The sequence below is a fragment of the Ruditapes philippinarum genome, unplaced genomic scaffold, assembly GCF_026571515.1.
Source record: "Ruditapes philippinarum isolate M1 unplaced genomic scaffold, ASM2657151v2 ctg8474_1_1_1_1, whole genome shotgun sequence".
Classification (NCBI taxonomy): domain Eukaryota; kingdom Metazoa; phylum Mollusca; class Bivalvia; order Venerida; family Veneridae; genus Ruditapes; species Ruditapes philippinarum.
In genome coordinates, this window is record NW_026855358.1 from 16535 (window position 1) to 40096 (window position 23562).

Genomic DNA, 23562 nt, shown 5'->3' on the forward strand with positions numbered 1-23562 from the left:
TAAACTTATTAAAATAGTTGAGCTAAAAGTTGGGTTTTTTTTGTGATCAGTGTACATATATCTTGACTTCTTTAATAATAAAATAAACAAGTTGATAGCAAGCGATTTCTTTTACAAGTGAAAAAAAGCAAAATTGAAGCAGAAAAAAAAAACTTAGAAACTGTAGCAGGACTTGTGAATTTTACCTTTTTCAATATTGTATTAAGATCTAATAGGCTTTCATATGACCAGAAGTTACAACATATCTTACAAACACATTGCTTTCTTAATGTGATATAACATTATATGCATATTGTTAAAAAAAGTTACAAAGAACTTCTTAAATATAAACTATTGATTACACGAATTCTTAGGATTTCAATTTTTCATGCACGGAAACTTATTTCATTTATTTTCAATATACCATCTGAATTAAATTATAAAGGAACTTATTAAATCAGTCATAGAGTAATGACCATAAATGCTCATCTAGGTTCAGATTCACTTAAAACAGCAAAAATTTGAACCGTTACTTTATCCATCAACACTTAAAATGTATGATATTTTAAGGTCACTTTTAAAATCATTTGCTGACTTTTCAGCTTTAATGGAGGAGAAAGACAGCAGACACACATTCATACATTATTATTAATTATAACCATCAGCTTTCTTTAAGATGTAATAGATAATCTCCTTACACAAAGAAAACAATATTCCTTGTGAATCAATTACAGTGTGGGGCAAGTCAATAAAAATTTAAGTGGACCTAAATATCCAAATTAAAAAAATATCTAGGAAATGGATTTAAAACTGGTCTTAGTTGACCAATATTAACTCAAAATCAAAATTTACTATTTAAACAAGAAAACAAAATATAAAGGTATCTTGAAATAATCACATTGAACATTCACTTAAGCTCTAACAGATATATAAACTTAACTTGGCAGCAACATAATGGTTGCATCTTACTATCTGTTTCTTTACATTATACATTTATATAGCTATTTTGGAAAAAAAAAAGTATTTCCTGGAATGACTGAATTAAGTTAAAGTATACATATTGCACATTTATATAAAGTATGATGAAGTTACAGTCCCTCTCCTGATGGATGGGCCAGCTCCTGTATCAATGATGAAGTTACAGTCCCTCTCCTGATGGATGGGCCAGCTCCTGTATCACATGATGAAGTTACAGTCCCTCTCCTGACGGATGGGCCAGCTCCTGTATCACATGATGTAACAACTCATTCTGTTCTGCCGACAGCATTGGCCACAACTCTACCTGGATCGCCTGTAGGGCCTCTATGTCATGTGACTGGCATGCCATCTACAAACACAGTCAATGAAATTAAGATTTTTAATTTTCTGGCCTGAATTCCAATTTTGAATTTATTCTACCATATATTTAAATAAATTTTCTTAAATTGGCCCTGACTGATTTTCACTGGCCATGGGCCACTGGGCCAGTGCTAAATTCAATGACTGCAAACACACATAACGATATATCAATTAATGAAACACTTCTTCTATAAGGGTTAATAAATCAATTCTTTAGTGTAATTATTGTAGATATTTAGTGCTTTATACTTAATTCACCTTGTGCAGTACTTTGTTGACAATTTTCAGTATCTTCTAAATTTTCAAAAATTTAGGCAGGCTATTTCAAAGACTATAAAATTACATCATCACATACAATTTATGACACAATATTTCAAACATTGCCTCATTAAGGCTGAAGGAATATTACATTTTTTGTGTCAGATTTTTGTCATCATCATCAATTAATGAAGGTTTTATGAAGAGATGTAGAAATCTCTTCCCTTATTACCCATACTTTAATCATTGATCCAAAACTGTGTCTATTTAACAGTAAAAGTCAATGCAAGATATTTAAAATATCAAACATATGTCAATAATAAAACTACTGTGTAAAAGTTTGCAGCAGAAAAACAAACCAGTCACTAAATGCTCATATAAAATTTGTTTGAATAGCATTTCCTGGTCTTTATTTTGAGGCTTTTATCAGTTGTGTAACATTAAAAGCTGGTAATTTAATAATCTTAACTTAACTATTTCTATGAATTCTATATAGACTGTACTTACCACAACAGACTGTAGCATAAGAAATACATCTTCATCTAAAAATTGTGCTGAAAGAGAATAAAATATGCTAATAATTATTATATCAATTTTTTCCAAGAACTGACATACAAATTTTAAAAGTTAAATCACTTGAACAGTTTTTCATTTCAAATTTATTTTTTATTCAAAGCTATTACAGTAATTCATTTTTAGGTCTAAAACACCCAGTTTCTACTCAAAGCTTAGAAAATTTAGAGTTGGTAGGACAATCTTTCTTCCTTTTTTTATTATATCAGCTCAATGCAATTTTATCGGTCAAATATCAATGTCAGTTTATCTGCAATAAAGTTACTGTCTTACTCACCTATAGTATTGTCTTCTGATGATTCCCATGCATATTTCTCCAGTGTTTGTGCATGCTCTGGTCGTATTCTTTGTGGAGTTGGCTATGTAAAAACAAAATATACCAGAAATATTGTTTAACACATTCTAACAGCTTCAATGGCAAACAAATATCACTAAGAGGCTAGTAAAATTTTCAAGATGAGTTACAACTATATCATTACAGAATTTTTCAAAGGCTGATCAGAAAATATTTAAGTATGTATGTAAGTTACGTAGACATTATTAATGACTGGCAATAAACATTTTTTAAATAGAGTTAAACAAAGCTTTCTTCAAATGTTTATTATTACATGGAACAAAACAGATTTTTTTTGTATTTTCAAGAAAAATAGTGCATCTGGAGGTATGCTGTTTTCAGATTAACTTGTATTTAAAAGCAACACCCTACTTAGAGTAACATATACCTGAACTTCTTTGTAATATATTCAGAAAGTTTATGTTTTACCTGTAACAACATCAGCAACAATACTCTGGTTATCTCACATCTGGCTAGGATGTCACAATATGCTCCTATAGGTTTTCCTGTTACACTTGAACCTTTTTATCAATGAAAATAATAACAGTTTGTTAATATATGTAACACTATCATCCTCTCAGATACAATCTTAAAAAACTTTGTACAGTATATTTTCATATTTCAATAACAAATTTTGGAAAAAATCCAAAGTTAAAAAGGTGCATAACTCCAAAGATATAGCTTCCAGAATTATGCCCCTTCTCTAACAACTACACATTGTCATAATAAGCAAGTAATTCAAGTTTCTTGATAATCTTTAAAATGTTTGAATAATGGGTTACATTAAAGTTTCTGCGTGAGGACAACAACAATGCATCAATTGTAAAAGTTTGACTTTTCTTTGAAACAGATGAACTAATAAAATTATGTCAAATGATCATCAACGATTATACAATGGTTCATACATATACCTCCACTTTCCTGTGCCAGGTACGCCATTTCTGTAAACACACCAAGAGCTCCATCATAATCTCCTGTAGATTAAAACAAAATTTTGCAATAAATTTACTGACGAAAATTAACAATGTCTACAAAATGTGAGCAATGACTTTCAAACTGAAAAAAAGTCTTTGACTTAAAACAATAGCTATTGACTTATTAGGGTAACCATTTAAACCATTCAATTCTTGTCTGATTTTTAAAGGTGTACAGCCTTCAGCCAAAGCCATTTTAACAATATATGTTTGTAAAACATGTATGCCCCCTATCAGCAGCAACTTAGTCATGTGATCAGGTTATTATGCATGACTTCTGACCAAGTGAACAAACAATTAATAAGGGTTATCTAGTATCTACTGGTCATGACTAGTCACAAGGTAATAATTATTGTGACCCCATAGGTTGTGTGCAGCAATTTAAGTTATTACAAATCTTACCAAATAATATATGCATAAATTTTTTGAATCATGTAGGCCTCATTAATGACAGCCAAGTTGTTTTTATTACATAAGACCTTAAAATGTGTATCCCAAAAGCATTTTTAGTTAAATATAAAAATATCAACCAAGGCAACTTGAGTTGTTGAGTTATTGGTCAGAAACCGTCATTAAGTAGAAGGTAAATATGACATTGACCCCTTGACCCCAAAATCAATAGGGGTCATCTACTGAACATGACCAATCATCATACCAAGTTTGAAGTTCCTAGGGCTAAGCGTTCTTTAGTTATTGATCGGAAACCGTTTTTACCTACAAGGTCAATGTGACCTTGACCTTGGAACCCTTGACCCCAAAATCAATAGGGGTCATCTACTGGTCATAACCAATCATCATACCAAGTTTGAAGTTTCTAGGCCTAAGCGTTCTTTAGTTATTGATTGGAAACTGTTTTTACCTACAAGGTCAATGTGACCTTGATCCTTGACCCCTTGACCCAAAATCAATAGGGTCATCTTCTGGTCATGACCAATCACCATAGCAATTTTGAAGTTCCTAGGCCTAAGCGTTCTTTAGTTATTGATCAGAAACCGTTTTTACCTAAGAGGTCATTGTGCCCTTGACCTTTGACCCCTTGACCCAAAATTAAATAGGGGTCATCTGCTGGTCATGACCAATCACCATACAAAGTTTGAAGGTCCCAGGCCTAAGCGTTCTTTAGTTATTGATCGGAAACCGTTTTTACCTAAGAGGTCAATGTGACCTTGACCTTTGACCCCATGACCCCAAAATCTATATGGGTCATCTACTGATCATGACCAATCACCATACCAAGTTTGAAGTTCCTAGGCCTAAGTGTTCTTAAGTTATCGATCGGAAACTGTTTTTACCTAAAAGTCAATGTGACCTTTGACCCCTTAACCCCAAAATCAATAGGGGCCATCTGCTGGTCATGACCAATCACCATACCAAGTTTGAAGTTCCTAGGCCTAAAGGTTCTTTAGTTATTGATTGGAAACCGTTTTTACCTACAAGGTCAATGTGACCTTGACCTTTGACCCCTTGACCCCAAAATCAATAGGGGTCATCTACTGATCATGACCAATCACCATATCAAGTTTGAAGTTCCTAGGCCTAGGGGTTCTTTAGTTATTGATCAGAAACCGTTTTTACCTACAAGGTCAATGTGACCTTGACCTTTGACCCCATAACCCCAAAATCAATAGGGGTCATCTGCTGGTCATGACCAATCACAATAGCAAGTTTGAAGTTCCTGGGCCTAAGGGTTCTTTAGTTATTGATCAGAAACTGTTTTTACCTAAGAGGTCAATATGACCTTGACCTTTGACCCCTTGACCCTAAATCAATAGGGTCATCTACTGATCATGACCCCTTGACCCCTAAATCAATAGGGTCATCTACTGATCATGACCAATCACCATACCAAGTTTGATGTTCCTAGGCCTAAGGGTTCTTCAGTTATTGATCGGAAACCGTTTTTGCTTACAAGGTCAATGTGACCTTGACCTTTGACCCCTTGACCTCAAAATCAATAGGGGTCATCTACTGGTCACGACCAATCACCATACCAAGTTTGAAGTTCCTATGCCTAAGGGTTCTCTAGTTATCACTCGGAAACCATTTGGTCTACGGACCAACGGACCGACAGACCGCCAAGTGCAAAGCAATATACCCCCTCTTCTTCGAAGTGGGGGCATAATAATGACAGACAGTAAACCTGAGAAGTACCTATTCATTCTCCACAACTCCACAAGTAACATCCAACTTCTTTGCATTAAGTAATGAAATTTCTACAACTAATTCTAAACTAATTCAGATCTTATGAAATCAATAATTATTTAGTGGCGGAATTGTATAACATGTACAATTATATAACTTTGTTAAAAGATTTCTGTAGAAAGGACAACAAAAAGTATTATGTAATTCACTTACTTGTTTCAATCTTACAGGAAGCAACATGACCAAGTGACACCAGACAATCAAGTGGACTCTGAAATAAAATCAATTCATGTATGAAACACACAATCATGGGCAGATCCAGAGGTGGGGGTTAGGGATAATGCCAAATGCCCCTCTGGAATATGCATTACCCCCATGTCAAAATTTCGGGATCTATGCCTGAGATATACTAACTGTATTACAACAAGATATGTTTGTAAAACATGTATGCCCCCTATCAGCAGCCAATGAATCATGTGATAAGGTTATTTTGCATGACTTCTGACCCAGTGATCAAACAATTAATAAGTGTTATCAAGTATAACTGGTCATGACCTTAACCTTTGACCCCTTTACCCCAAAATCCAATAGGGGTAATCTGCTGGTCACGACCAATCATCATACAAAGTTTAAAGTTCCTAGGCCTAAGCTTTTTAAGTTAATTGATCGGAAACCGTTTTAGCATACAAGGTCAATGTGACCTTGACCTATGACCCCTTGACCCCAAAATCAATAGGTCATCTGCTGGTCATGACCAATCACCATACCATGTTTGAAGTTCCAAGGCCAAAGGGTTCTTAAGTTATTGATTTGAAAGCATTTTTACCTACAAGGTCAATGTGACCTTGCCCTTTGACCCTTAACCTCAATATCAATAGGGGTCATCTACTGGTCATGACCAATCATCATACCAAGTTTGAAGTTCCTAGGCCTAAGGGTTCTTTAGTTATTGATCGGAAACCGTTTTTACCTAAGAGGTCAATGTGACCTTGACCTTTGACCCCTTGACCCCAAAATCAATAGGGGTCATCTACTGATCATGACCAATCACAATATCAAGTTTGAAGTCCCTAGGCCTAAGGGTTCATTCTTAATTGATCGGAAACCGTTTTTACCTACAAAGTCAATGTGACCTTGACCTTTGACCCCTTAACCCCAAAATCAATAGGGGTCATCTGCTGGTCATGACCAATCACCATACTAAGTTTGAAGTTCCTAGGCCTAAGGGTTCTTTGGTTCTTTTGTTATTGATCGGAAATCGTTTTTACCTTCAAGGTCAATGTGACCTTGACCTTTGACCCCTTAACCCCAAAATCAATAGGGGTCATCTGCTGGTCATGACCAATCACCATACCAAGTTTGAAGTTCCTAGGCCTAAGGGTTCTTTTGTTATTGATCAGAAACCGTTTTTACCAAAGAGGTCAATGTGACCTTGACCTTTGACCCCTTGACCCCAAAATCAATAGGGGTCATCTACTGATCATGACCAATCACCATACCAAGTTTGAAGTTCCTAGGCCTTAAAGTTCTTTAGTTATTGATTGGAAACCGTTATTGCTTACAAGGTCAATGTGACCTTGACCTTTGACCCCTTGACCCCAAAATCAATAGGGGTCATCTACTGATCATGACCAATCACAATACCAAGTTTGAAGTTCCTAGGCCTTACTTCTTTAGTTATTGATCGGAAACCGTTTTTGCTTACAAGGTCAATGTGACCTTGACCTTTGACCCCTTGACCCCAAAATCAATAGGGATCATCTACTGATCATGACCAATCACCATACCAAGTTTGAAGTTCCTAGGCCTTAAGGTTCTTTAGTTATTGATCGGAAACGGTTTTTGCTTACAAGGTCAATGTGACCTTGACCTTTGACCCCTTGACCCCAAAATCAATAGGGGTCATCTACTGATCATTACCAATCACCATACCAAGTTTGAAGTTCCTAGGCCTTAAAGTTCTTTAGTTATTGATCGGAAACCGTTTTTGCTTACAAGGTCAATGTGACCTTGACCTTTGACCCTTGACCCCAAAATCAATAGGGATCATCTACTGATCATGACCAATCACCATATCAAGTTTGAAGTTCCTAGGCCTTAAGGTTCTTTAGTTATTGATCGTAAACCGTTTTTGCTTACAAGGTCAATGTGACCTTGACCTTTGACCCCTTGACCCCAAAATCAATAGGGGTCATCTACTGGTCATGACCAATCACCATACCAAGTTTGAAGTTCCTAGGCCTTAAGGTTCTTTAGTTATTGATCGGAAACCGTTTTTGCTTACAAGGTCAATGTGACCTTGACCTTTGACCCCTTAACCCCAAAATCAATAGGGGTCATCTACTGGTCATGACCAATCACCATACAAAGTTTGAAGTTCCTAGGCCTTAAGGTTCTTTAGTTATTGATCGGAAACCGTTTTTTGCTTACAAAGTCAATGTGACCTTGACCTTTGACCCCTTGACCCCAAAATCAATAGGGGTCATCTACTGATCATGACCAATCACCATACCAAGTTTGAAGTTCCTAGGCCTTAAGGTTCTTTAGTTATTGATCGGAAACCGTTTTTGCTTACAAGGTCAATGTGACCTTGACCTTTGACCCCAAAATCAATAGGGGTCATCTACTGGTCATGACCAATCACCATACCAAGTTTGAAGTTCCTAGGCCTTAAGGTTCTTTAGTTATTGATCGGAAACCGTTTTTGCTTACAAGGTCAATGTGACCTTGACCTTTGACCCCTTGACCCCAAAATCAATAGGGGTCATCTACTGGTCATGACCAATCACCATACCAAGTTTGAAGTTCCTAGGCCTTAAGGTTCTTTAGTTATTGATCGGAAACCGTTTTTGCTTACAAGGTCAATGTGACCTTGACCTTTGACCCCTTGACCCCAAAATCAATAGGGGTCATCTACTGGTCATGACCAATCACCATACCAAGTTTGAAGTTCCTAGGCCTAAGGGTTCTTTAGTTATCACTCGGAAACCATTTGGTCTACGGACCGACGGACCGACAAGTGCAAAGCAATATACCCCCTTTTCTTCGAAATGGGGGCATAATTAAATAAAGAGAATCTAAATCTGTGACAGTAAACTGTCATTAAATCACTCAGTATCTCAGGTATATTAAACAATATATTACAAGCTATATATTACAATGTATGTTACTCACCTGTGATTGAAGCTCAGCTGCTCTCTGGAAATGTGCCATAGCTTCACCTGGCTTGTTTAACTTCTGTCAAATTAATAATATTACATCTCATTTTTCTTGTAATTAAATGGTTTTAAAAGCCAACTGCTGAAATTTTCATTTTTTTCTTCTTTCTATTTCAAATTATTTGTTTATGATTAAACACTTGATCACCTATTTAAGAACATATCGTCACCTTAGTGCAATAACTGATTAACTCATATAAAATTTAGAACTTATTCCATAACTGTACTTAGGTGACAATATAATTCCAAGAACAGTCTTCCATTGGAACAGCCTATCTTCTTATATTGTTTCATTGCCCACTATGTTGATGTGAGGACTTAAAAACTGGCCAATACAATTCTTCAGCAACTGTACAAGATATTTAAACTTAACAATGAAATAAAACAGTGCTCGCCACCCATATAAACTTGTGTGGGCTTCAATCCCTACACAATATGACTTGACTAAGAACAGTTACCAGACCCAACTTCAAAATTACCAGTACATCTTAATAATGTTACCCGATAATGGGCAGTTCCAAAAAATGGAAACTTGGCAAGTCTATTTAGGAAATTCAGCATGATTAGGGTTGCCATGATTTAGTAGTAAAGAATTATATGTATGATATCCGTGCAGTCTGATCAGGATCCATGCTGTTCGCTTGCAAACCATGTAACAAGTAGAGAAACTGGTAGCGAACAGCATGGATCCTGATCAGACTGCACAGATGCGCAGGCTGGTCTGGATCCATGCTGGTCGCAAACGCATAACGGTTTTGTCATGACGTGGCTCATATGATATCACCTTACTCTTACAGACAGTATAAAGAAATACAAGAGCTGTCGGTAGGACAGCACGCTCGACTATTCTAAGTGCTTGATAGTAAAAGAGCCTTGATAATGTTAAATTTTTTAAGATCACAAAAGGTCTAATTTTTTTTTAATAAATTCATGTTATAGGCCTTAGAGAGAGTCTAATTATACAATATTGGCTTGACTATTCGGAAGGTAATGTCACAAGGTTGTTTTATTGAGTATAATAATACTAATTACCTATGAATACATAAATTTGACAGAAAAGGTACATAGGCTTCTAATTAAGATGTTTTATCAAGTAAATCACTGCTTTATTATTATGAATGCATAAAATTGTCTCAAAAAAGGGCACAAACCCTTCAGTAGTAATTGAGATAACAGCTTACAAGCAAAACTTTACCATGAATTTCTAAGTTGAAAAAGGGGAGAAAAATCAGCCTAAATGCAAGATAGAATTATGGATCTTTGTCAGTGACCTACAATTATGACCCTTAATGCAAATGTGAAGTTTTAAATAAATATCTTTAATAGTTATTGAGATATGTAAAACTTGCATGTAAACATTAACCAAGAGACTAAGTAGAAAAGGGGATATGAATCAGCCTTAATGCAAGATAGAGTTATGGAACTTGGTCAGTGACATACAATTATGACCCTCCAATTATGACCCTAAGTGCATGTGTAAAGTTTCAAGTAAATATCTTTGAAGACCTTTAACCAAAATTTATAAGTTTCAAAGGGGCAAATAATTCTTCAAATTTTGCAGGCAGAGTTATGCAATTTTGCAAACTGATGTACATTGTTACTATAAAAAAGTATTTTAAATTTCATTTGAATATCACAAGCAATAATTGAGATATTTGACTTTACAAAAAAACTTTAACCAAAATTTCTAAGTTCCAAAGGGGCATAATTCTGTTAATATTGTAGGCAGAGTTATCCAAATTGTCAATCTGATGTACCTTGTTACTATAAATAAGTATTGTAAGTTTCAATTGAATATCTCTAGCAATAATTGACAAAAAACTTTAACCAAAATTTCTAAGTTAAAAAGGGGCATAATTCTGTCAATATTGTAGGCAGAGTTATCTAACTTGTCAATCTGATGTACCTTGTTACTATAAATAAGTATTGTAAGTTTCAATTGAATATCTCAAGTAATTATTGAGATATTTGACTTTACAAAAAACTTTAACCAAAATTTCTAAGTTAAAAAGGGGCATAATTCTGTCAATATTGTAGACAGAGTTATCCAACTTGTCAATATGATGTACCTTGTTACTATAAATAAGTATTGTAAGTTTCAATTGAATATCTCAAGTAATGATTGAGATATTTGACTTTACAAAAAACTTTAACCAACGCAGATGCCGACGCGGACGCTGACGCCGACGCCGGGGCGACTACAATAGCTCTCATATTCTTCGAATAGTCGAGCTAAAAATGTGATATTTACCTGTAGTGCATTACCCAGCTCCAGTGACAAGGCAGCAGCCAATGACATATTCTTATTCTCAATATGAACCTATAATTGCATACACTGTTATATTAATGCATGGGTTTTTTTGGTTAATTTTCATTTGACAATCATGCAAATTGTAGTATCTTTACACACTTCTTTTAAAAAATTTATAAATTAAATTTTACTTTCATTATTGTGAAGGATTCCCCAGTACTATACACTATATGATGATCTCGGACAGGTTAAATCCATGGATAAGTGGCATGAGTAACAAAAGCTTACAGCATTTAATACTGGGACAAAATTATAGTCTATAGAAAACACCTTTTTAATACAAAAATGTATCTGATTTTAGATAAAATAGTTTTGATACAATAAATATGAAGTTGTTATTTTCATGACCAATATTGGTACTTGTGTTTTCTTCAAATCATAAAAATGTTTCAGAAACATTGTTGTATAAGTTAAAACTTATTTATTTAACCTCAATCATGAAACAACTTTTTTTGCAACTACCAATAACTTTCTATGATGTTCCCTTTATCATCAAATTTATAAATAAACTTACTCTAATAGCATGACTGTAGCAGTTGATAGCAGCTGTCAGATGCTCCTGAAAACTCAGACATTTTATTCCGACATTATCTTCCTCCGCCTTGATAAACTCCCTGGCAGCATTCACCAAGGCTTGAGTCTCACCCGCCGCATTCACAAGGGTATGTTCACATCTGTCATAGAATTAAAATGGTAATATGGTAAGCTGCAAGCAACACCTCATTTCTGATACAAACTAATGCGAAAGATATTTTGGATATTAAATGAAAACACTACAGCAACTTTAAAGGTATATTAGACCCAAATTTCATGTTTGAAAATATAAATAATTGATACACAATCTTTATGTGAATATTAAATAAACAGGTTTTGTGTACACACTGAATATGTATAGTCTGATTTTATTGACCTGTCAATTATGAATACATTATAGGACTCATTTAAATATTCGATCCCACTTCGGTTTGGTCCGTGTAGTTTACGAGAATTAATGTGGAGTATATTAGTCATGTTTTGAAAGTCACGCCAGCTTAAAGTGAAGGGTTTCGTTAATTCACAATAGGACAGTCGGTAAAGAGAATGCCTGATAATTGAGAGGTCTGTGGTTCGATCCTTACTGTTGGCCTTTATTTATTTTTGCAGTATATTTTAAAGGAAAAGATTTGTTGTGTGTTTTACGGCATTGAAAAGGCATTTATTGATTTTAATCCGTTTTGATTTTAAATATGAATTCTTAAAGCATGTTATTTAAAAAGAGTATAGACTTAACAAAATTAAGTAAAACATAATAAAACAAAACGAACAACATAAAATAATCATATATAGCTTCAATAATGTTGAACGTATTAATAAGAAAAAAACATGGACCAACGCGGTCTCGAACTTAAAACACGTGTGGTACTTAGATTATAAACTCTTGCCCCACCCTATTGCGCTTTAACGCCTAGTACACCTTGTAAAGAGATACAAATTTAATTGAATTCCATCGTGAAGCGTACATCACACGGAACTTACCGAAAATCTACCGAAGATTAATATAATGTGTGCATCGACCGTGTAATCAGTATGTAATTGACAGGTTAATAAAACCAAACAATATGTTACGTTTAAACCTCTACACACTACAGGTAAACATAAGATAAATGCAATGTGTCGTTAAAAAAACGGCGGTTTTTAAGAAAAGGCCAATATAAGACGGTTAGTAACTGGGTTTACAGCTGTCCATGCATAGGGGGAATATTTTTTTTCAGTCAAGTTAGACAAATTCAGTAAGAATTTCCTAGATATTAATTAATTCTGCATCAAAAATATTTTATTCAAAGATGGGCCGAGTAGACTTTTAATACAGCATATTCATAATATTTTATTTAATTACATTGATTTTCTTAAAAGGAGGATAAATATTACAGTTAATCAAACAATACATTTGATATCCCTGTATGTAAAGACTGGACTGTGATGTCCTCTTAATTTCACATTATATTATAAACTTCTTTTGACTTTGACACTGTTTCTAGTACCAGAATTTTAAACTTTGACCCCAAAAAAGGGCAAAATACTGAAACATGTCAGCCATTATCAACATACAGAGGTTAAACATTACTGGTGTGAATACTGACCTTGCTGGATAATAAATGAATAAACTAAAACATCATATAATCATTACTGTGTCAAATAATAAAGTCATAGTTTAAGTTAAAGTTTACCTGGCCTGAGCAAGGTGACAAAATGCAGCATACTGTGGACATTCCTGGTGTTTTAATGACTTTGCTAGGGCACCTGTACAATATAATTTACATTTTTATTTAGTGCTTTATATCGCAAGTCAAATTAACAAGATGATGTTGAATAAGAAGCAGTCAGAGACTGCCAAATTCCCAGCAAGACAAAAGTTAATATTCAAATACTTCCCAACAAGACAAAAGTTAATATTCAATTACATCCCAACAAGACAAAAGTTAATATTCAAATAATTCCCATCAAGACAAAAGTTAATATTCAAATACTCCCCATCAAGACAAAAGTTAATATTCAAATAATTCCCAACAAAACAAAAGTTAATATTCAAATACTCCCCATCAAGACAAAAGTTAATATTCAAATAATTCCCAACAAAACAAAAGTTAATATTCAAATACTCCCCATCAAGACAAAAGTTAATATTCAAATACTCCCCAACAAGACAAAAGTTAATATTCAAATACTCCCCATCAAGACAAAAGTTAACATTCAAATAATTCCCAACAAGACAAAAGTTAATATTCAAATACTTCCCAACAAGACAAAAGTTAATATTCAAATACTTCCCAACAAGACTAAAGTTAATATTCAAATACTTCCCAACAAGACAAAAGTTAATATTCAAATAATTCCCAACAAAAGTTAATATTCAAATAATTCCCAACAAGACAAAAGTTAATATTCAAATTAAGGGTGTAACGGTTTACCGGTATACCGATATATTGCAATATGAAAAAATAAATTTTGTACCGCGGTACGATTTTCGGAAAACCGGTATTTCATAATTTTCAATTAATTGCCTTCTAATTTTGTACAAATTTCACATAAAATCTTTAATTGGCGAATTTTGTTGGCGCCAACGTAAGATAAAAGTATCCGACAACTAGTACACTTAAAAGTCAATAAGCGGCCGCATAATTTACATAAGCGGCCCAGATGTGAAAGGTCACACGCGACTAGTTTTGTTTATCAAATTGTGTGACACTTTACTTTCTATTTATTCCTTACATTTTTTACTAAAATACAAATGTATATACATATAATAATAATATATGTATGTTACTACATCTTTACATCAAAACATATACACGACAATACGTATTGCAATATATTGCAATACGCTTCAGCAAAATGGCAATATATTGCAATACGGTTTTTGCTGTATTGTTACACCCCTAATTCAAATACTTCCCAACAAGACAAAAGTTAATATTCAAATACTTCCCAACAAGACAAAAGTTAATATTCAAATACTCATCATCAATTAAATGGGACACTGAATTTAATCAGAATATTGCAAGATAAAAAAAATCCATAAGTTACTTTATAAGATATATTAAAACTACAGACAAATGTTTAATAAATCAACTTACCATATTGTTCACAACCCTCAGCAACATTTGGTCTTTTAAGAAATCTCCTGAAACACAACCATAATGATAAGTAACACCCTACTTAGACCATGTCAGAAATATACTACATAGTCAAATGGGTACAAAGATAAGCAAAACTGAATTTATTAACCAATTCAGCACTGACTGAACAACTTCTTCTAGTTTACCCCTACTGATAACTGAGAAGCCAGCCCCCATGAAGTATATTGATCTTATCTAACCTGTATCTCTGAGAACAGGGCAGTTATGTAATTTGCCACTGACAAAGTAATAAACCAATCAGAGTTGAATTTCACATCATTTGGTGGTCATGGCAACATGTTGGCCAGATGTGTAAAGTGTGGAACAAAAGATTTATTTTAATTAACAAAATTATTACTAAAGTATTCTAAGTAAACATTATTATTTTTAAAGTGGGGAACAAAAGATTTATTTTTGTTAACTTAACAAAATTATTACTTGAGTATTCTAAGTATACATAATCATTATTGTGAAATAAAATTTTTTTATAGAAGATAAGCTATAACCTTGTTAAATCTAATCAAAACATCCTTGCAGGTGCAAAAAAAATTATTGCAAATTCAGAGCAACAGATTATTTTTTCAGTGATTTTTTCCCAATTTTCAAAACAACCTGTGGCTTTCTGAAGGGGAAAGTATAGTGCGATAAATCAGAAAAGGGGGAAACCTGAAATCAAATTCCAACAACTGAAAATGGAATTTACCCACACATTTTATGGAAAAAAAAATTTAATTCAATTTAACATGCATGGTACATAGCAGAGGTCTGAGGATATCTAAAGGGACAGATTTCTGTCTTCTAGCTGATGCTGTTTCCGGTAAGTCATGGTTCTGGTAAGGAAGAGCACGAGGCATTTTAGGGGAAAATTTATATGCATTCTAAATGGAAAATATACCAATTTTGGGCAAGGGGAAACAGCCTTTATTCGGCTGTAATATACAGTGAAAAAAATCACTGTTTTCAGACACTTATTTTTTTCACTGCAACTAGTTTCTTTACTAATATTTCCAAAAAAATTAAAGCTAAAAATCATTTAAGTGTGCCTACTATAATTATCATGGCAGAAAAAAAGTTTGCCTGCTCTTCAGCAGAAGTTATTTTGATTCCCACAATCCCTGCCATATTACATTTGGAGCATGCCAGGATTTACCTCCACTATTGTTTTTATTTTACCAAGTTTTTCTGGTTTACCGTCATTCAAACTGACATTCGAAACCCTCGCCAATTACCATTTATCAAAATACGAAGTTTCGTGAACATATGTCTTCCCCAAGTGGGACTTTCAGCGCATTCTAAATTTTAATTTGATGAATTAATCAAACTGTGAGTAAAATTTTGACTGACTTAAATATACTGCATAGCACATTTTTTATTAATTACAGTCAAAATAATTACCTTTATATGCATCTTATCCAAAAAAATAGAAAAAGATGCCATGTGTATAACAACTTACGGTAGGTTTCCGTTTCACAAATTCAATATCATTTTTACCAAAATGAAATTATTAATTCTATGTTAATTTGTGTTCTCTGACCGGTGGATTCAATTTAGATATCATATTAAACATGAAATGATCATGTTTTCGAAAGTAAACGTTACGTGGTAGTGTGTGGTAGTGTCAAGAGAACAAATTCTTCTATTTTCATACTTATCTGTTAATTTTCATTGGTCATGTGAAATCCTCAGACCAATGAAAATACTCCATACATAAATAAAGGAGAACAATCTGCAACAGTGTTCTGGATTGAAAATTTGACATAATATGGGAAAAAAGGTGTGTGATGATTTGATTAGATAGTTCTTACAATTTCAAATAATTCAAAAAATTATTCATTCATAATGAATTTAGTGTGTTTTACTCAAGATTGAGAGTTGTGCCAAAACAGTGCAATTAGATATCTGTAGGACAGCTTATGCTTAAATATTACTTGCTACATATAATCAGCAAAGGTATTAGTGTTGTTCCCTTTAAAAGTATTTATTTATCTAAGATTTGACACCAAGATTGTTAAGATTGATGAAAATTTGATCAAAATATGTGCTGAAAATTGAGATGCTAGTGATTTTTCTGTACAATATGATAGTACAGTAGAATACCTTTTAATTTTTCAGTCATGAACTTTTTCATATATAGAGGATACTGAATGAGTGTAAGTTCAATACTGAATTTATTGCACAAGTTGAATAAAACAAGATATGTTTGTAAAACATGTATGCCCCCTATCGGCAGCCAATTAGTCAGCTGATCAGGTTATTATGCATGACTTCTGACCCAGTGAACAAACAATTAAAAAGGGTTATCTAGTATCTACTGGTCATGACTAGTCACAAGGTAATAATTATTGTGACCCCATAGGTTGTGTGCATCAATTTAAGTTATTACAAATCTTACCAAATAATATATGCATAAATTTTATGAATCATGTAGGCCTCATTAATGACAGCCAAGTTGTTATATTACATAAGACCTTCAAACGTGTATACCAAAAGCATTTTTAGTTCAATATAAAAATATCAATCGAGGCAACTTGAGTTGTAGAGTTATTGGTCAGAAACCGTCATTAAGTACAGGGTCAATATGACATTGACCCCTTGACCCCAAAATCTTTAGGGGTCATCTGCTGGCCATGACCAATCATCATACCAAGTTTGAAGTTCCTAGGCCTAAGCGTTCTTTAGTTATTGATCGGACACTGTTTTTACCTACAAGGTCAATGTGACCTTGACCTTGGACCCCTTGACCCCAAAATCAATAGGGGTCATCTGCTGGTCATGACCAATCACCATACCAAGTTTGAAGTTCCTAGGCCTAAGGGTTCTTAAGTTATTGATCGAAAACCGTTTTTTACCTACAAGGTCAATGTGACCTTGACCTTTGACCCCTTAACCCCAAAATCAATAGGGGTCATCTGCTGGTCATGACCAATCACCATACCAAGTCTGAAGTTCCTAGGCCTAAGGGTTCTTTAGTTATTGACCGGAAACCGTTTTTACCTAAGAGGTCAATGTGACCTTGACCTTTGACCCCTTGACCCCAACATGAATAGGGGTCATCTACTGATCATGACCAATCACCATATCAAGTTTGAAGTCCCTAGGCCTAAGGGTTCTTAAGTTATTGATCAGAAACCGTTTTTACCAATGTGACCTTGACCTTTGACCCCTTAACCCCAAAATCAATAGGGGTCATCTGCTGGTCATGACCAATCACCATATCAAGTTTGAAGTCCTTAGGCCTAAAGGTTCTTTAGTTATTGATCAGAACAAGGTCAATGTGACCTTGACCTTTGACCCCTTAACCCCAAAATCAATAGGGGTCATCTGCTGGTCATGGCCATTATCACCATACCAAGTTTGAAGTTCCTAGGCCTATTGGTTCTTTAGTTATTGAGCGGAAACCGTTTTTACCTAAGAGGTCAATGTGACCTTGACCTTTGACCCCTTGACCCAAAAATCAATAGGGGTCATCTACTGATCATGACCAATCACCATACCAAGTTTGAAGTCCCTAGGCCTAAGGGTTCTTTAGTTATTGATCAGAAACCGTTTTTACCTACAAGGTCAATGTGACCTTGACCTTTTACCCCTTAACCCCCAAATCAATAGGGGTCATCTGCTGGTCATGACCAATCACCATACCAAGTTTGAAGTTCCTAGGCCTAAGGGTTCTTTAGTTATTGATCGGAAACCATTTTTGCTTACAAGGTCAATGTGACCTTGACCTTTGACCCCTTGACCCCAAAATCGATAGGGGTCATCTACTGGTCATGACCAATCACCATACCAAGTTTGAAGTTCCTAAGCCTAAGGGTTCTTTAGTTATCACTCGGAATCCATTTGGTCTACGGACCGACGGACCAACGGACCAACGGACCGACGGACCGACAAGTGCAAAGCAATATACCCCCTCTTCTTCAAAGTGGGGGCATAATTATATTATGCGAGCCTCTGGCAAGCATAATATTATTTCATTCAATAACTTCAATTAATTCAGTGAATAAAATTATATTGTGCGAGCCTCTGGCGAACATAATATTATTCTATTCAAAAACTTCAATTAATTTAGTAAAAACTTACAAGAATTTAACATTCTATTTATGACATACCCAAAATAAAGACTGTTTAAATTGAAAAAAAAGAGTAATTTTTCATTGAATTCTTCTAGTAAAATCGATATCTCTAACTCTAAAACAATGCAAATTTAGCTGTTTTTAAGCCACTAGTTTGGGGCGATTTATGCCCAATTTTAAAATTTATTACACCAGTAATAAGCTTATGATCTTAGCTTTGTCTCAGTATATATTTCATTACATTGTTTGACACTGAGTATAAAACGTATGCAAAATGGTCCGACTTGTGGTAGGTATAACCGTAGATATAAATACCTTCAGTGTCAAACAATTTGTTGAAATACAGTGAGACATGCAATTGGTTATATTCACTAGCAATTCTACTGGTAAGAATAGCCTGTCGTCTGCTAGTTTGTAAACTCTCAAACCGTCACCGTGTATTTTCAGTGTCAGCTCTGTGTATTCCGATAACAGAACAATTTCATTCAACATCTTGGATTAATAACAAACTTCAAGGATTCAGGATAAAAACAGAAGTGGTGCATGAAATACAAAATGACGGTGGTCTTTAAAACTTGTCACATTTTAAAAACATGAAAATAGAAAAATTAACGATTTTTTTAACCGACTTCCCCATTCATTGCCTTTGCTTAATTATATTTTATAATATTAAATCGAAATTATTCATGAGAGGGGCCTCCAATTTGATAAAATCATTAAATGGCCGAAATTTCTTTGGCCGAAACGTCTCGGAAACGAAACGTCTCGGAAAGAACTTCTCACCGATTTTTTTCGAGAAAACAAATAATTTTTAAAGGATGAATATCCGTCAAATTATCAACAAGGTACATACTTTTTCAATTTATTTGACACTGTTCTATATTTTCCAAGAACATCGGCGTCTCTCTCCATAATGATGAAATGACCTGCGACCGCGTTTGCAGAGGGAAAATCTTGATCATTCAGACGCAGGTCTATCTAAAATATATCCCGGCACCGTGCCATATATAACTATCTTCTACTTCTACTTCTAAGTTGTGCTCGTCTGTAAATCCGCTGTGCAGACATCTGTACGTGTTGCAATATAACGTTAAAAAACAAGCATTTGTTTTGGAAAGTTGATGAATCCTAATTCAAAATGTTTATACTGATTAGAGCAAAGTACTATAAAAATTTCACTATTCATCGAACTGAGAAAGATTTTTGTGTATACCTTTTACAGGTACCACTTTCAATTTTGATATTTATAAGTATATCATTTAACTATGGTAAAAATCCCAAGAAGAATTCTATTCACTATTTTTACTTATATTATATGCCATGCACTTTATTGCACAACAGATTAATCTTTTCCCTGATATATAAGCGTGTTTTGACGGCTTTTTGCCCCCCCCCCTTTTTTGAGGCCTCAAACAGAGAAAAAAAAGCCCTTTTTAGGCCCGAAACACTGCTTTTCGTTTGAGAAATGTTGTTAAAAATGTGACCACTTTTTCGGGGCGGCCCCCATCCAAACGATACATCTGGGGGTTGCCAGAAGGGAGATGTGCCCCCTAATGTTTGTGGGGGGGTGGAAGGGGAGCGGTATTCCCCCTCATCGCCAAGAAAATTTTGGACATGTGACAGGCATTTTTCATAGTTTTATAGCAGTTGAAGGCTTTTCAATGAAAACGGCCATTTTTCACAATATGCTCATGGGGTAAAAGGTTAAATGACATTACATTACTTAAACATATAGAGGCGTATGAATGAGTTGCAATAGATTTTATACATCTGGCATGTACAGATGACGTTGCTTTATTATTAAAGTAATTGTTATAAGATAATGATTGAGTTGTGTGACATGGTCGAAACAGTTGGTTTAACTACTGTTATGAACATCGGCGCAAAATAAACTCACCAAAAAGCTCAGTAATACAATACAATTAAACCAAGCTTACATAACGAAATAATTCATAGAACCGAGAAAAACGTACATATTGGTGAAACGAGAAAATCTAATTGAAAAGTGGATATAGCACCAAAGGTGGATTTTGGTGATAGGACTGTATATTCACTTTTATAATCTGAGATTTAAAAAATGGAGGAATTTTCTTGCTTGGATCATTTCTCATTAATTCCTGAAGATAAGTTTTCACTGTTTGACTAACACCCAGAATACATGTAGGCTTAGGGTGCTCAGTTATTCCATTATTTCCAAAGAAATGGCAATTTCTTATATGCTCTCCTATCTATCTACGCTGAATTGTTATCTGCCTGTAAATTGTCTCCTTAAATGGCCATTACCAACCAGAGCAGCATCAGTACTTAGGGTGTAATACTTAAGTACCAGTACTTGCCAAGTTATGCAGTACCATTACCAGTACTAGACTTTAGACTTTAATTAGACTTATTTATTAGACTTTTATTTATTAGACTTTTATTAATTAGACTTTTGCCCCTAGTTTTTATTTATTCTATTTATCCCCCCTCCCCGGGTCTCATGTCCCCTTCCCCTGTGCCTTTTGACTTTATGGACCTAATATTCAATCATTTATTTGTTTTCTGTTAGTTGCTTATCAGTTTCTAATTATTCATTCTTAGGTAGTGGTTTGCCTGCCTGTACTCTGCCTTATGCCCTTTCCTGTTTTTGTTTGTGGTCCTCTTGGGCTCCTTGCCACTGGCTCTTGTTACTGGGTCGGGTGGTGGCTGCGTTCTTTGAACGCCCGTTCTTTGAACGCCGCCTTTCCTTGATGATCTTGTTTATCATATTTTAGATTGAAGTACCAGGACTTTATTTTAGGAAATAAATATAAGTATCTGTACCAGTACTTTTATATATTCATCATAATTAGAAAAAATGCACACTATCAATCAAAAATAACATATTATGTATATTGACATATTTTAATGATTTTAACTACATATTTAAAAAAATGCAAACATTATTCAGCAAAAAAATAAAATTAATAATTATTATTTACTTTAAAGTTAACATTACATTTTTACAACTTTTAATGATTTAACATACTTTTTACAGACAACATTTACAACGTATCATATTTGTGTCCTGTCTTATTGGACATTTTTGTTTAAAAAAAAAAAATAATGGTTTCATTCTGATGTCAACTTGTAATATAATAATGATAATGATATTTTACAGTGGATTTGCTGTAATTGGACTAAATTATTTCAACATTTTAACAGATGCATTATTAAAATCCATGTCTTTCTTAGCATTTGTAATGTTTAACTGATTTTTTAAATCTTCATTTATTGGTTTAAAACACATGTGCTTTACTCCTAATTCTTTCTCCTTTGTAGTACTTTATATCCTTCAGACCATTACACGGTTATACCGTATAATAGGACGGCTAATAACCCTACTGTACCAATCGTCTAGTGACATTGAGCAAGAAAATAACATATCATTTTCTTTAATATTTCATTTAAGGTAATAATGCAGTATTTCTCATAAATGAAATGCATTGAGATTAGAAAAATGAAAGCATTTTCTCTCATCTGGTTCATAGATTGTACCCTTGCAATGGTCAAATGTGCTGCAATCAACACAATAAGAAATGTAAATAAGTTCGGATATAATATTGTCCGAAATTCTTGTTATTCAATTTAAGCAAAAGGTTGTTTTGTGGCATATACAATTATGATTTTTTTGGTATCAGGTTTTGTCAATTAATATCAATCTTTCAGATTATACCCTCCACCCTCATAAATTTCCAATTTTGAGACAGACTAGTTTAGGTCATCCTTAAAAAAATGTTTGTTTGCAGTAACACGACCGACTCACAAAATTTGCCCCTACTCAAATGTTTTTTCATGGTCTGGATAAAAAAATAATTTTTTTTGAATCAGAAAATTATGCCCTGTGCTTTGTTTTCGTTCTTTTAAAGGTTAATAGAAGAAATAAAATGTAGTTCTTATTAAATTAGAATTCAGTTATCAATTTATTAATTGTTACCAGATTATTAAAGCATGTATTGTCCAGCATTATGAAATTCCATGTTTATTTCGGAGTACAGTTCAATAAAAAAAAAAAAAAAAAAAAATCGACCTACCTACCCACCTTGAAAATTCTGGGTCGGGTTACTGCAAACAAACATTTTTTTAAGGATGGCCTTAAGCTATTTGTGTTCATCCCCACTTTCTGATGGGCCTCACACTGTACACTGGAAATGACTTTGACATTGATGCCCCCTTTTTTTTGGTTAAGAACTAAAGTTGATTCCCTGTCATTTTTAGATAAAACTGTACTTCCAACATATTCTGCAGTGATTTTCCTACTTATATAACAGACTCCGAAAAAAAGCCTCTTTTCTTTAAAATCATGCAGTTTTCCCAAAAATCTAAACTTAAACCAGCTTTTTTACTTCCCAAATCAGTCATTTTAGCGATAATTTTTCAAAAAATCAAGAGGCTTAGGCCTCTTTCCAATTAAGTGAATAAAATCACTGATTCATTTAAAACTTTAATTTCGCTCTTGTCCAGTCTTTTTGTACAGTACAGTAGTTTACTTAAGGGTATGCTGCCCTGTTAAAATTACAGAGGTCAAGTGACTTTTCATTCGAGAAAGCACTAAGCCCAAGTAGAAGTTGTTATAAATTTAGTATTTATGTAACAGACTTTAGTTCAATTTTACCTGATAAGAATAATTTATTATGAACTGCAAATTATTTATTACACAGATTTTATAAAAATGCTGTCTTCTTCAAAAA

At 33.9% G+C, this 23562-nt stretch overlaps 1 protein-coding gene across 1 annotated transcript; it reads right to left on the reverse strand.

Annotated features, from left to right (window-relative positions):
- Nucleotides 1-591: 591 nt before the first annotated feature.
- Nucleotides 592-19809, reverse strand: LOC132743051 (40-kDa huntingtin-associated protein-like). The gene is made up of 12 exons (XM_060731566.1): nt 19707-19809; nt 14742-14788; nt 13335-13407; nt 11642-11801; nt 11068-11136; nt 8773-8835; nt 5812-5869; nt 3394-3456; nt 2912-3003; nt 2426-2507; nt 2083-2129; nt 592-1306 (listed from the first exon to the last, which is right to left on the reverse strand). Exons 1-12 carry the CDS (start codon nt 19763-19765, stop codon nt 1169-1171), a joined length of 951 nt encoding a protein of 316 aa, XP_060587549.1. The 5' UTR covers nt 19766-19809; the 3' UTR covers nt 592-1168.
- Nucleotides 19810-23562: the final 3753 nt, after the last annotated feature.

What these genes read in the sequence shown, in the direction of transcription:
- LOC132743051 (XM_060731566.1), bottom strand. Translation starts at nt 19,765, where the DNA reads ATGGAGAGAGACGCCGATGTTCTTGGAAAATATAGAACAGTGTCAAAT. An exon ending in AGCTGGGTAATGCACTACAG is followed by an intron (nt 8,836 to 11,067) that starts GTAAATATCACA and finishes TTAATTTGACAG; the next exon opens with AAGTTAAACAAGCCAGGTGA. An exon ending in TGTTGCTGATGTTGTTACAG is followed by an intron (nt 2,508 to 2,911) that starts GTAAAACATAAA and finishes GTTTTTACATAG; the next exon opens with CCAACTCCACAAAGAATACG.